The following is a 15,041-nucleotide window of genomic DNA, read 5'->3' as shown; positions in this document are numbered from 1 at the left end:
CCACTCTTTCAGCCACGTGTTTAATTCTCTAATCTGCTTGACCTTCTGCCAAATACAAGAAAGAAATAGAAGTAGACTGTATGGCCCATTGAGACTGCTCTTCTACTAAATATGATCGCGGCTGATCTTAGGCTTCAACTCCACTTTCCTGCCCGCTCACCATATCCCTTGATTCCCTGAGACACCAAAAATCTATCTATCCCAGCCTTAGACATATTCAACAATGGGGCATCCACAACTCTCTGGGGTAGAGAATTCCAAAGATTCACAATCCTTTGAGGCAAGTAATTTCTCTTCACCTCAGTCCTAAATGATCAGTCCCTTATTCTGAGACTGCACCCCCATGTTTTAGATTCATCAACCAGCAGGAACAATCTCTCAGTGTCTCACCTATCCAGCCCTTTCAAAGTGTGGTGACCAGAACAGCACACAATACTCCAGATGGGGCCTAACCAGAGATTTATAAAGGATTTATAACTTCCCTGCTTTTGTACCTGATGCGCCTATTTATGAATTCCAAGATCCCATATGCCTTACTAACCACTCTCTCAATCTGTCCTGCCACCATCAAAGATCAACCAACAAACCCGGTTCTTGGTTCCCCTACCTTTTGCCCTTGTTGGAATGTTCCCAGCCTGTACTTAAAGCATCTCTTCCTTAAAGATAACCCAACGTTCTGATACAGCTCTTCCTGCCAGTCTTTGGTTCCATACCACCCTGGCTAAATCACTTCTCAATGCATTGAAATTATCCCTCTCCTAGTCTAGTCATTCTACCTTATTTTATTCCTTGCTTTTCTGCATTATTAGTCACCCATGGTGCCACGGCCTTGGCTCTAGCTGCGCTCCTCAAATGAACCATCACTTTCCTCAGTATTCAGAATTGAATACCAGTTGCAGAGTGACATTCACTCAGGGGTCTCCTGCACTACCTGCCTGTCTCCTCTTGACTGTCTGGTAGTCACCCATTCCCTCTCTCCCAGCGTACTCTTAAGCTGTGGGTTGACCACATCTTACAAATGTGCTATCCACAAAACTCTTAACCTCACAGATGCACCTTAGTGACGCCAGCTGCCACTCAAGTTCTGAAACCCGAGCTCAAGCTGCTGCAACTGGTGACACTTCCTGCACATATGGTTATCCAGGACATGAGAAGTGTCCTGGAGTTCCCACATAGCATAGGATGTGCACTACAGAGGTTTCTATTCTTGCGACCGAAGTTAATAACTTCATGCTTCCCTACATTATACACCATCTGCCACCTTGTTGCCCATTCACTCAACCTGTCTATATCTCTTTGCAGCCTCTTAGTGTCCTCCCCACAGCTTACCTTTCCACCTAACTTTGTATCATCAGCAAACTTAGATATATTACTTTCTGTCTCTTCATCCAAGTCCTCAGTACAAATTGTAAATAGCTGAGGCCCCAGCACTAATCCTTGCGGCACTCCACAGTTCACTGCCTACCAACTTGCTCCATTGTGCCTACTCTTTGCTTCCTGTCTGTTAACCAACCCTCTATCCATGCTAATATATTACCCTCAACTCCATGAGCCCTTATCTTGCCTATTAACCTTTTGTGTGGCACCTTATCAAATGCCTTTTGAAAATGCATCTACTGTAATACTCTTTATCTACCCTACTAGTTACATACTCAAAAATCTAATTGGTGCATTAACTCAGCTTCGCAGAAATTACAAAAGAGCATTTATTAAATCATTTCATAAGCTAACACTAACTTCCAGATGCAAGAGCACATGGTGCACACAGCAATGACTTTCCCAGGGACAGCATACCATTTAGTATCAGACATGTTCACTCAAAAACACTTTTCTCCTATAATGAGCTTATTAATAATACAGAAGGAACAAGCTCCACTAATGGTTCTGAGGGTTTGAACACCAGCCCATGTGAATATCAACCAGGGAGCCCTTACAAAGAACAAAGAACAGTACAGCACAGGAACAGGCCATTCGGCCCTCCAAGCCTGCACCCATCTTGATGCCTGCCTAAACTGAAACCTTCTGCACTTCCAGGGACCGTATCCCTCTATCCCCATCCTATTCATGTATTTGTCAAGATGCCTCTTAAACATCACTATCGTACCTGCTTCCACCACCTCCCCCGGCAGCACGTTCCAGGCACTCACCACCCTCTGTGTAAAGAACTTGCCTCGCACATCCCCTCGAAACTTTGCCCCTCTCACCTTAAACCTATGTGCCCTAGTAACTGACTCTTCCACCCTGGGAAAAAGCTTCGGACTATCCACTCTGTCGATGCCACTCATAACTTTGTAAACCTCTATCATGTCGCTCCTCCACCTCTGTCGTTCCAGTGAAAACAATCCGAGTTTATCCAACCTCTCCTCATAGCTAATGCCCTCCAGACCAGGCAACATCCTGGTAAACCTCTTCCGTACCCTCTCCAAAGCCTCCACGTCCTTCTGGTAGTGTGGCGACCAGAATTGCACGCAATATTCTAAGTGTGGCCTAACTAAAGTTCTGTACAGCTGCAGCATGACTTGCCTATTTTTATACTCTATGCCCCGACCGATGAAGGCAAGCATGCCGTATGCCTTCTTGACTACCTTATCCACCCGCGTTGCCACTTTCAGTGGCCTGTGGACCTGTACGCCCAGATCTCTCTGCCTGTCAATACTCCTAAGGGTTCTGCCATTTACTGTATACCTCCCACCTGCATTAGACCTTTCAAAATGCGTTACCTCACATTTGTCCGGATTAAACTCCATCTGCCATTTCTCCGCCCAAGTCTCCAATCGATCTATATCCTGCTGTATCCTCTGACAATCATCATCATTATCCGCAACTCCACCAACCTTTGTGTCGTCCGCAAACTTACTAATCAGACCAGCTACATTTTCCTCCAAATCATTTATATATACTACAAACAGCAAAGGTCCCAGCACTGATCCCTGTGGAACACCACTCGTCACATCCCTCTATTCAGAAAAGCACCCTTCCACTGCTACCCTCTGTCTTCTATAACTGAGCCAGTTCTGTATCCATCTTGCCAGCTCGCCTCTGATCCCGTGTGACTTCACCTTTTGTACCAGTCTGCCATGAGGGACCTTGTCAAAGGCTTTACTGAAGTCCAGATAGATAACATCCACTGCCCTTCCTTCATCAATCATCTTTGTCACTTCCTCAAAAAACTCAATCAAATTAGTGAGACACGACCTCCCCTTCACAAAACCATGCTGCCTCTCGCTAATAATTTTGTTGGTTTCCAAATGGGAGTAAATCCTGTCCCGAAGAATACTCTCCAATAATTTCCCTACCTGGGCACAACATAGTGAACACCTGGTCTGTAAGTACAATGTAAAGGTCACAGTCGCAAACATTTTGTCAGTGATGCCAACACTCACGATCTTAAGCTTAAAAGGACAGCAAGCACATTAGAAAACTACTGACAATGTTTCCCAGTTCCAACATTATTTTCGACTACTGCCCATCACTGCCAGTCTGATAACTTTGTGCTGGGGACATAAACTTGAACCTCTCAACTCTGCTCAACCTGAATCTTCTTTACTCTCCCATGGGCGGCACAGTGGCGCAGTGGTTAGCACCGCAGTCTCACAGCTCCAGCGACCCGGGTTCAATTCTGGGTACTGCCTGTGTGGAGTTTGCAAGTTCTCCCTGTGTTTGCGTGGGTTTCCTCCGGGTGCTCCGGTTTCCTCCCACCTGCCAAAGACTTGCAGGTTGATAGGTAAATTGGTCATTAGCAATTGCCCCTAGTACAGGTAGGTGGTAGGGAAATATAGGGACAGGTGGGGATGTGGTAGGAATATGGAATTAGTGTAGGATTAGTATAAATGGATGGTTGATGGTCGGCACAGACTCGGTGGGCCGAAGGGCCTGTTTCAGTGCTGTATCTCTAAACTAAACTAAAGTGCAGTCCCCCATACTAACATCATGCCCATATGTCTGACCCATTCACTCTGCCCTACCTGGCTAGACCAGATAGTTACCGGAAAGACAGTCTTCAATCTATAAACAAATGCTTCCACACCTCAATAATGGGATTGCGGGAGATGCTCTAGTGTTAGGGATATTTCATGTTCTCCAAAATTGTTTTTGATTTCAAATAGCCTTTCATGCACCAGCTGAATTGCTTATCAAATATTGTGGTGATGCACAGTCTGAAAATACTGTGTAGCGTACCAACTGGCAGCCTTCACTCGGTGGTAGGTTCAAGTCCGACTCCGGAACTTGATTGCTTCGTCTCAGCTGACACTTCAGTGCGGTACTGAGAGTGTTTGCCATTTCGCATGAACAAAAAAGATTTTGCTGCACCATGTGAAGTTTAGCAGCATCCTCCCAGTGTCCTGGCCAACATTTATCCCTCAACCAACATAAGATTATCTCGGTAATTTTTCTCATTACTGTTTATGGGGCCTTGCGTGTGCAAATGTCGGGGGCTGGCATACAAAGGATAGAAGTAATGTTACAGCTGTACAGATCTGCAGTTCTGGGCACCAGACCCAAAAAAGGATATATTTGCCTTGCGGGGGTACAGCACAGATTCATCAGAATGGTATGCGGGCTAAAAGGGCAAATGGGGTTAAACAATGAGGACAGGTTGCATAGACTAGGTTTATATTCATTCTTTTGACTAGAAAAGATTAAGGGGGATCTAATTGAGGCACTTAAGATGATGTCAATAGAAAAGTTCAAAACTGGGATTGATAGATTTTTGTTAAATAAGGGCATTGAGGGTAACAGAACCACGACAAGTAAATGGACTTAAATACAGATCAGCCATGATCTAAGTGAATGGCAAAACAGGCTTGAAGGGCTGAATGGCCCTATAATTTGGGCTGGCACATTTGCTTACATTCCACCAGTACCTACAGTTCAGCCCATTGAAACAACATCCAGTCCCATTACCAATGGCTGTGCGCATCCACAAAACCCTAACACAGCAACAAGACAGCAAACAACAAGAAGCCTAAAGAAAGAGGATGGGAACAACAAGAAAGAGACAGCCTCAGACAGGTGTTAACCAGGCTGAGAAATGCCTTGAAGCAGGTTTGGCAGCCACTCCCCTAAGCACACACAGATGAGAAACACAGAACTAACACCATACGAAAATGCTTAAAATAATGCACCAACCATAGATTTAGGATGATGAGGGCTCTGGGGTGATATTAAAATCTTTGAGGTATGGTTATCTTCTCATGGTTAAATATCTTTTCTAGCGGGCTGTAATACCCCAGGTACCTTTGTAATGATAATGCAGATCCAGGATAAGGTTGTTTTGTCAATTGCTCAATAGATATTTGAAACACATAATACACTACTGAACCATAGAGTTCAGGATAATCCAAGCTCAATCCCTGATCTGTTCCAAGGGAGCTGACATCAACCTCAGCAGATGTAGGGAGGTTATAAATGGGTCCTGTGCCTCTCAGCTTGGAGGGGCAACAAATCGAGTGTTTTCATCCCTTATGATGGCTGCTGAAGTGTGTTCATATCTGGTGAGAATATATCAGGTTCTACAGTGATGCCCTCCGCAGCTGAATGACCAGACTACACACAGTATGTTCAAACATAAAGAAGGATAATTTTAGTGAGGTAGCCCAGGCTGTGATCCCCTGTGAAACAAATACCAAGGATGAGCCAGAACCGTTAAGGGAAGAGAAAATGAGAGAAACTGAAAAATTGCATATTTCTCTGTCTTTCACACTGGCAATAAATAGAAAAAGGCCAACTTTCTGGCTTTTAATGAAGAATAAAATGGATAGCATCAGCTACTTTATACCTACTTGCCTCTGTGGAGGTTTTAATCTATTAGTCAAGTATCCAGGAACATGCCACTTGTGTAGCAAACAGTATACAATTCTAAAGCACTACAACATTAAGAAACAAGTCTGACATTTTTACAGGGCAGTGGATAGCAAAGTGGGACATAAGGGCTCAAGTAGTGGCTCTCAATACTTAAGAGGGGAATAAGAAATAGGTGTTCTTGAAAGCAGACAGAGTGAGACTGGAGGAGGTCAATGAGTTAGAGAGGCGCAGGATTGAAGAAGGAGCTGAAGTGGAGAAAGAGAATCATAGCTAGTCCTCTGGCTCACAAGAAGTCACTGGACTTTAGCAACGGGGTGCAAGCCTGAATACAGATAGGAACAAAGCAGGCAGCATGCTGGGTGACGTAGGTTATGGAGGATGAAAGTGCGGAGGCATGCAAGAAGACCTTTGGAGAAGTCAAGTCAAACATTGAGAAAACTTATGAATCGGGTTTCGGTGGCAAGAGTTGACTGATATTTCAGAGGTGAAAGAAAGGCCTTGGGGTCAAGAACGACATCAAATTCCAACATCTGGCCTTAGTCCAACAATACAGGTCTCCAACACATTTATAACCCAAAAACTCGGATTATTGGTGAGCCATTAAAACTCCGCTTCATGGTTCAAAATGCCGCCAAACCCCATGATTTCAGACAAGTATAATGGGGACATATCAAATTTTACACTGCACCAGGCCTGAATACTAACGGCAGTGGTGCAAACAAATCAAGCTGGTGAATTAAGAGTTGCCCACTGCATTAACGTGGAATTTTTTCTACAGCATTTAGCACAGTAAATTACACAAGTTAGAACACAGGGACGGTACAGTAACTAATTTGCTGAGGTTACCCTCCATCACCTGATACTTGTATTTGACATTCAGTTCCATTTTACCCTTGCCACACACCATTCCCCAACAGAGAGCAGATCCCTTGCTCCGAGGGCAGTGCTGCTCTCTGGAAACCATCACCATGCTGGAAATTGCGTGAGGAAAGTAGTTTTGTACCACTCTGCAGGCACATTAGGAAATATGGGTTGAATGGTGTCTACAGCTGTAGACTGCAGGAAGATATCAATAGACTAGTCAGGTGGGCAGAAAAATGGCAAATAGAATTCAACATGAAGTAGTGTGAGGTCATGCATTTGGGGAGGGCAAACAAGGCAAGGGAATACACAATAAATGGTAGGATACTGAGAAGTGCAGAGGAACACAGGGACCTTAGAGTACATATCCACAGATCCCTGAAGATAGAAGGACAGGTAGATAAGGTGTTTGAGAAAGCATACAGATTACATTCCTGTATGATCCAAGGCACAGAATATAAGGGCAGGAAGGGTATGATAAAACTGTATAAAACTCTAAGTCAAGCCACAGCTAGAGCATTGCATGTAACTCTGGTCACTGCATTATAAGAAATATGCGATGACATGTCAGATGGTACAGAGGGGATTTTGCAAGGATGTTGCCAGGACTGGAAAATTTTAGTTATGAGGAAATATTGAATAAGCTTGGTAGTTTTCTTTGGAACAGAGGCGGCTGAAGAGAGATTTAATCGAGGTTCACTTTTTTGAGGTATATATAAATAGCCAGGTTTTGATTTTCAATTAAACCAAACTGAGCTATGCCCACAGCAATATTATCTTCTGATCAAAACAAAATCCTCATACTCAAGACCTCAGTTCCTCACTACAGACTTTGAAGTTTGCACTGAAACATTTCCTCAGAAATAAATGGTTCACAATTACACCAAAACAACTGACTGTACAAAATATGCACTATGGAAATGATCCAGAGTAACAATTTTAAATGAACTGAGGACTGCTTATAAAGCACTGCTTTATATGTACAGGAGAGGTCATTCTATGATGTCACAGGACACAGTATATAAATTTAAAGAATGTGATTATAATCTAAGTATATACCTCCAAAGATACATGATTGGCAGGTTTCTGCCACCTACAAACACTAGGCACCATCAGCCACAACCACAATGGAAAAAAATATAACCTAAAGCATGGATGACAACATAACCCCTTTTCTCAGGGTTACTGACTCCAGAACCCTTCAGTTGTCTCACCTCAGCTTGGGGAGGTTTTACTGTTTTTAGGCCATAGGGCTCCTTACTGAATACCCTGCTGGATAGAGTGTGGATGTTGGGTTAAAACAGGATCAGCTCTGACTACTGACTCAGTGGCACTAAAGTACAACCAACCAGTGTAGAACTGCAACCCTGCCATGAATCAGCTTCTTCAAGAAAGCAAAAAAACTTTGGGGGGGGGGGGGAAAGAGGGGGGCACTGAGAGGACAAAGATGAAAAAACAACTTCGGTTGTATCTGTAACCCGGAGGCCTGGCTTATCCAATATTCATTTCAGGACAAAAGGGGCAACCATCATATACGACATTTTGCTTACTGAACAGGTTGGCTACATCTCCAAACCTTAAAAAGTGATCACCTTTCTCCAAATTTTAAATATGGATCCACTTTTTTGAAGTCCACATAGTAATTTACGGAAAAGAAATAAACAAATTTAAATATGGAACAATTTAATAACACCAAACTTCCCAGGGCAACACTTTCAGACCATTAACTTCTGTCACCTGTCTAACATGACATTTATAGATGCAGTTATTTTCAGGCAATATCCTTGGTGCTGATCAAAAAAGAATAAATGTTAATAATCGGTTAAAACTTAATCATTTTCATCCCAGTTTTAAAGAGACTGAATTTGAAGGGAAAAAGCAACCTCAAATGACACATGGGAAAATTACTTTTTTTTTTATAAAGCATCCAAAATTCTGATAGTCAGAGCCACCAGGAACAGGTTGCACTTTCAAATTAAACATCTTGCAAATGTAGTTATTACAGTATTACTTTATTGTTAAATTATTTTTTTCAAAAATCCAACCCCCACCGCAAAAAAACTAAACCTCCCAATCCCTCCCCCAACCCACCCAGCCTTTGCAAAGTGAATAGGCCAAGGGAGGAGAAAGGAAAAAGTTGTTGAGAGGAGGCGAGTGCCCGACAATCTGAAATCACACTGGGGATTCTAGAGGACGAAAGCAGCGGGGTTGAAAGTTTGAGAGGCCGGCTAGGCCCGAGCAGGAAGAGGCAGACGCTGCGCGGAGGGAGGGAGAGGCGGTGTTGGGGGGGGGGGGGGGCGGGTGCCTGGCCCTTTAAGTGGCCCCGATACTCTCGCAGTGTGGAGCGGGTCGCGGGATGAGGGTGAGCCCGGGAGGCGCTTGGTGTGTGACAGGAGAAAAAAGTAGTGAGGGTGGGGGGGGAAATCCGGGCAGGCCTAGCGTGGATTTTCCTCCCTCCCTCCGCCAGATCCGCCACCACGGGGGGAAAAAAATCCTCTCAAGACATCGGGCCATTTCCCATTAAAATAATCCGCACAAACGCCCGCCCGCCCGCCTCCTCCCCCCACCGCGCACATACACTCACACTCAATGCCGCTTACCTCGGCTCGCCCCTGCTTCTGCCTCGCCGCGCCGCTCCTCTCCCCGAGCCAAGATGGCGCTTGCTTTGGAGAGACAGAGGTTGCGATGTCTGACAGAGGGAGCGGGGCGGCCGGTTTCGCAGCCGCTCTGCCTGAGTCCCTCCGAGCGCCGCCGCTGCCGACCGCCATTGCGGCTCTACCCCCGGCCCCCTCAGGCCGGAGCAGCCGATCGCCGAGCCGCTTCAAACTCAACGCCCAGCCGGGAACGGGGGCCCCGCGCTGCCCCTGGGCCCACGACGGCGCACTACTGTGAGGAATATCGGGCCCCTCTTTCGTGGAGGTCGGTCACTTCGAACGAATACGCCCGAGAAAGGGGTGAATTCGGAGGAAAGAAAAGGCGGGTCATCGATCGAGTCGATCATCGACTCTCATGCCTGGATCGACGGAAAATGCCGAAGTGTGTGTGACGCCACACGGCAGGCCCGAGGATCAACCAATCAGGCGGCGGCTTTTTGTTCCTCGTGCGGCTCCGGGAAAGGAGGGGCGGGGTGCCAAGGCTGGTAGAAGGGAGGGGAGGCTCATCTCGCGATATCTCCCGTCTAACGGTCGGGGAATTTCGAAAAAAAGCAGCCATGTCGAGCCCCGTCAATCACTGTGGGATGGGGCGGTACCTACAGGACGCAGGCGTAGTAATAACTGCACGTGTTGGCGGTCGGTCATCGGGCGCAGGTGGAGGTTGTGTCTGGTCAGGGGAAGCCATGGATTCAGCCTGGCTCCGGGACGTTCTCTCTAAGCGGGTGAAAATTACCCTCACGTGTGGTGCTTATTCGGGTTGTCTCCGGCATGTGGATACTGCCACCAAGGCCGTCGTGTTGGAGCAAGGTGCGAACAACATGTTGGAGGGTGAAATTGGGACAGCTGCATTGAGGAAGGTGGAAGTGGGCTCTCTCTTGCCCAACAAATCTACACTGTTTTTCTCCACACGGCCGTTTTGGCGGCATATTTGGCTCTAAGTCAGAAAATTTTGAGATTAAGTCCCACGACTTGAACCCAAAAATCCAGGCTGACACTCCAATGCAATACTGAGTGAATGCTGCTTTGTCAGAGGTGCTGTCTTTCCGATGAGACGTTAGACCGAAGCGCTTTCTGTCCTCTCAGGTGGATGTAAAAGATCGGATGGCACGATTGGCAGAAGTGCATGAGAACTTTCCTTGGTGTGGTAGCCAATATTTATTCCTAAATCACGGTTGTAAAGAATGAGTTATCTGGGCATCATTAATTATTGTTTGTGGTTGTCTGTTTCATATAAATTGGCTACTCTGACATTATGACAGTGACTCCGCTTCAAAAGTACTTTATTGGCTGTACACTGCGTTGGGATGTCTTGAGGTCCTGTGGACTGGTCACTCGGGAATAATTGTTTTAGAAATTGCTTGGGAATTTTTCTGGTAACTTATCTGAATTTTGCTTTGTGGTTCCAACCTCTTCAGTTCTAATGTGCTTCTGTTTTACTTTGAGTCAGTCAAGTGTGTGTAATATCAAAATGACAAATGGGAAATGTGCTCCAGACCTAAGACTTGACATTGTTCTCATGCTATTTCAGAACCTATCTTTCTCTGTAGAATCCTCGTTGTCCAAGAGTTGCTAATCGTGAATTATACCGTGATATTTCTATGGGAGGTGAGGAGGCAGGCCCGAAGAACTACCTCAGTCGATACCAGGATTAACCCTTGCTGTTGTCATTAATCTACACCACATGCTAGCCGTTTAACCAAATGAGTGAACTAACCTCAATAGCCTATCGGATCACAAAAATCCAACTTGAGATACTGTCTTAATACGTTGCCATCAAAGCAACTGTACATGGCAACCACATCAGCTAAGAGGACATGCTCCAGCAAATAACATGGGGAACAATGGGGTATTGTTGGCAACAATGTATTTTGTAACTTATGACACTAATCAGCCAGGAATTGTGGAGGAGTGGAGATTTAGGGGCCCATATATCAAAATCGCTAAATATTAATGGATAAATACAAAAAAATGAATAAAATGTTAGCATTTATCTAGAAGTCTGGAATACAAAGGGGTGCAAGTTATGCTGCAGTTGTATGAAGCTCTGGTTGACCCCATCTGGGGAGGGGGAGTGGTGGGAAGGGTGGGGGGGTGACAGGAGAGGGAGTGGCATCGGTCATAGGGTGATACAGCACTGAAACAGGCCCTTCGGCCTACTGAGTCTGTGCCAACCAACAACCACCCGTTTATATTAATCCCATATTCCCTGCCACATCCCCACCATTCTCCTACCTATACTAGAGGCAATTTACAATGGCCAATTTACCTATCAACCCGCAAGTCTTTGGCTGTGGGAGGAAACTGGAGCTCCTGGCGGAAACCCACGCAGTCACAGGGAGAACTTGCAAACTCCGCACAAGCAGTACCCAGAACTGAACCAGGGTCGCTGGAGGCTGCGGTGCTAACCACTGCGCCACTGCGCTGCCCAAGGGGCGGGGGGGTGGGGAGGGTGACAGGAGAGTGGGGGGGGAGGAGGGGGAGAGGGTGACGGGAGAGCGGGGGGGGAGGCGGGGGGAGGGTGACAGGAGAGGGTGACAGGAGAGGAGGGGGGGGTGGAGAGGAGAGGAGGGGGGGGTGGAGAGGAGAGGAGGGGGGGGGTGGAGAGGAGAGGGTGGGTGGGAGAGTGACAGGAGAGGGGAGGCGGGGTGACAGAGGGGAGGCGGGGTGATGGGAGAGGGATAGGGATGGGGAGGGTGACGGGAGAGGGGAGGGGGTAAGGGAGGCGGGTGGGAGGGTGACTGGGGAGGGGGTAAGGGAGGCGGGTGGGAGGGTGACTGGGGAGGGGGTAAGGGGTAAGGGTGACGGGAGGCGGGGGGGGGAGGGGAGGGGGTAAGGGTGACGGCGGGAGGTGGGGGGAGAGGAGAGGGTAACGGGGGAGGAGAGGGTGACTGGAGAGCAGGGGGAGAGGGTAACTGGAGAGGGGAGGGGAGGGGAGGGTGACAGGAGAGGGGAGGCGGGGTGGAAAGGTGACAGGAGAGGGGAGGCGGGGTGGAAAGGTGACGGGAGAGGGAGGCGGCGGGGGGGAGGGTGACGAAAGGGGAGGAGGGGGAGAGGGTGACGGATGGGGGTGAGGGGAGGGGAGGGGGAGAGGGTGATGGGAGATAGGGGAAGGTGACTGGAGAGCAGGGGCAGAGGGTGACGGGAGGGGCAGAGGGTGACGGGAGAGGCAGAGGGTGACGGGAGAGGCAGAGGGTGACGGGAGAGGCAGAGGGTGACGGGAGAGGCAGAGGGTGACGGGAGAGGGGAGGCGGGGTGGAAAGGTGACGGGAGAGGGAGGCGGCGGGGGGGGAGGGTGACTGGAGAGGAGAGGGAGGCGGCTGGGGGGAGGGTGACCGGAGAGGAGAGGGGAGGCGGGGGGGGGGGGTGGGTGGAGGGTGACGGGAGATGGGGGGAGGGGGTGTTCACTTCAGTAACAGTTTAAAATCAATGTGCCTCGTTCTTGGCAGGTGCGGGCCGAGCATGATCGATATTAAAATACAGATCAACCATGATTAACGTGAATGGCAAAACAGGCTGAAGTAACAGAATGGCCTACTCCTGTTCTGTGTTCAACTAGTCTGTTTCTAACATGATTTTTGTTTTTTTCTGCAGTTGAAGATTTGGAAAATAACCGGAAGCTGCCTGGTGTCAAAATGTTTTTTGGTTATGAGATCAAAAACTGTAAGTATTTACGAATTCCTTTCCCCTTTCTCAGAAGTGCATTTTTGCTTTTCTTTAGTGAACAGTATTGTGTAAAACATTGTATCACTGCAGTTAATTACCATCGCCAGAGGTCCTGGTAGTAGAGATGAATTATTTTCCCTAAAGAGTACAGGCAGAATTGAGAAGGTGAGGGCATATACTGCACTTGGGTCCTCTCAGCAGACAATCTGTGAGCAACCTAGCCAGATTGTTTGCTATTTTAGATTATAATGATGAGAAAGCAGCTTGCAAATAGAGAAGGCGTAAATGCATAAAACCTCAGTAGCCTTCCTGATTTATTTCTAAACTCACCAGATGCTAGATGTTAGTGAAAATCTTACATGTAGATAAGCTTATTAATTAAGAGCCCAGTTTAGATTAGCAGCATGTACATTGCTGGTGTTGGGACCACAGTGTGTTGGTACCATTTCTAGTCACTGGTCTGTAACATCAATTTGAGAAACTAATTGGAAAGTACATTTGTGAAGATTGTCATTGCAGATTTTAACTCTTACTCTTCCCACATCAAGGCTGCTAAGCTCTGTGCAGGATTCAGCGTGCAACAGTTGTACGCAGTACCACAGCCTCAATATTTATGCTCTTTCTGCCTTTCCCATTTCTTAGGGCCTCTTCAGCATTCTTATGCCTTTCTTGTGAGTTTCTCACACAGTAGTCCACTGCTCACTAAGCAGGTGAGCCTTGGGACAGCGCTGTTCCTCTGTAGAAAGCTATTAGGTGAACGAGTGACTCAGTAACCTAGCCTCCCAGTTTGTTCCTCTTTCCCCCTCTCACTGCTTGGTGTACACCTGACAGTTCGTCTAAAATCAGTAACCCAAAGTGTGAAGGATCAATTGAATCATTGATTAATAGACCAGTTTTGGCCCTAATGGTGTGCACAATATGGTTCAGTACAAGTCCTGACTGTTTGAGAGCAGTCATGTGTGTATTCTGGTGCCAATATTGGTGAAATCATGACCCCTCCCCTCCCAATAGAACAAAATAATTGATCCTGTATTTACCTGACATCCACACATGTTTGACAGTTCAACAATTTTAAAACTAAGGGAGAAGTTTTTAATGATGCTTGTTAAAATTATGATGAATGGAAATTTCACTTTTCTGACCTCCTTTACTGGAGGTATTGACTCCTTGCAGTGGTTCCATTCCATCTGTGTCAGACACCCACAGGTCCCTCAACAATGTGGCTGTTCACATGACACTCTGGACAGAGTTTTTTTGGCAGACAATTTGACTCCGGGGTTCCACAGCCAAGCTTGGTCATGCTTTCACCCAACATCCACACATGGGTGTCTGATGGGCTGCTTTTCTGCTAAGGCTGTGAGACAAGTTGCATGCCTCCACTTACTGCTACGCTAGCTGACACGATACAAAGGGATGGAATCTGGGATCTTATTGTTTTGTATGGCTCAGCTACTCATTAGATAAGTCTACTGCACTATCAAGGAATTAGGATCCTCATTTATTTGCAGTGAAGTTAATGATAATTGCATGCTTGTAATGTAAAATAGATTCCACTTCTGACTTGTGTATGTCCTGTGTTGTTTCAGTGGAGATCCTTGATGCCTTGCCCACTGGATCTACAAATAAGTCAACAAATGTTAACAAGTAGGTGGCAGCTTGCTCACCGATGCACAACTGTTCTCATTTTAACTGCAACTACCTGAAAACATACCATCGCTGTTAGATCACTTCTTGTGATGCATTGTGTTGACTGAAACATGTACCTTGAAGCTTCACCAGTCAAAACCAGTCCATCATAGTCTGAGCAACATTGCAAGACTTGGATTCCTAATGCTGTTTCACAAACTGCCCCAAGTCGTCTTGCACTCAATCAGCAGGATGAAATAGCTCTCGCTGTCAGCTGTGTTTGAATTCCAGTCAGAGGTACAAGACTTGTGGAATTAACCTCCCTATTCAGTCCCTAAGTTGTGACTTTGTAAACCCTGGCAATTGTCTGAGGCTGAACCTCTGTCTCCTCAGTGTCATATTTGACCCCGACATGAGATTCCAACAACATGT

At 46.7% G+C, this 15,041-nt stretch overlaps 2 protein-coding genes across 6 annotated transcripts in view; one reads left to right on the top strand and one right to left on the bottom strand.

Annotated features, from left to right (window-relative positions):
* Positions 1–9,486, bottom strand: part of ino80 (INO80 complex ATPase subunit) — a 253,031-nt gene extending 243,545 nt beyond the window's left edge. For 4 of the 5 annotated variants that reach the window (XM_068039696.1, XM_068039697.1, XM_068039698.1 and 1 more), the window contains exon 1: positions 9,267–9,485. The gene's annotated coding sequence lies outside the window, so the exon portion shown is untranslated. Of the gene's footprint in view, positions 1–9,266 lie in introns of all 5 variants that reach the window. The other variant, XM_068039700.1, reaches the window with a different exon arrangement.
* A 375-nt stretch (positions 9,487–9,861) lies between these two features.
* Positions 9,862–15,041, top strand: part of exd1 (exonuclease 3'-5' domain containing 1) — a 93,533-nt gene continuing 88,353 nt past the window's right edge. The window contains 3 exon segments of the mRNA XM_068039701.1: positions 9,862–10,127; positions 12,912–12,980; positions 14,570–14,627. Of these exon segments, the coding sequence (XP_067895802.1) occupies positions 9,878–10,127; positions 12,912–12,980; positions 14,570–14,627 (377 nt within the window). The 5' untranslated portion in view covers positions 9,862–9,877.

The sequence above is a fragment of the Heterodontus francisci genome, chromosome 9 (assembly GCF_036365525.1).
Source record: "Heterodontus francisci isolate sHetFra1 chromosome 9, sHetFra1.hap1, whole genome shotgun sequence".
In the NCBI taxonomy this organism is placed as follows: domain Eukaryota; kingdom Metazoa; phylum Chordata; class Chondrichthyes; order Heterodontiformes; family Heterodontidae; genus Heterodontus; species Heterodontus francisci.
Note: the sequence above shows the minus strand (reverse complement) of the source record. Positions and strands in the feature narration are given on the sequence as shown.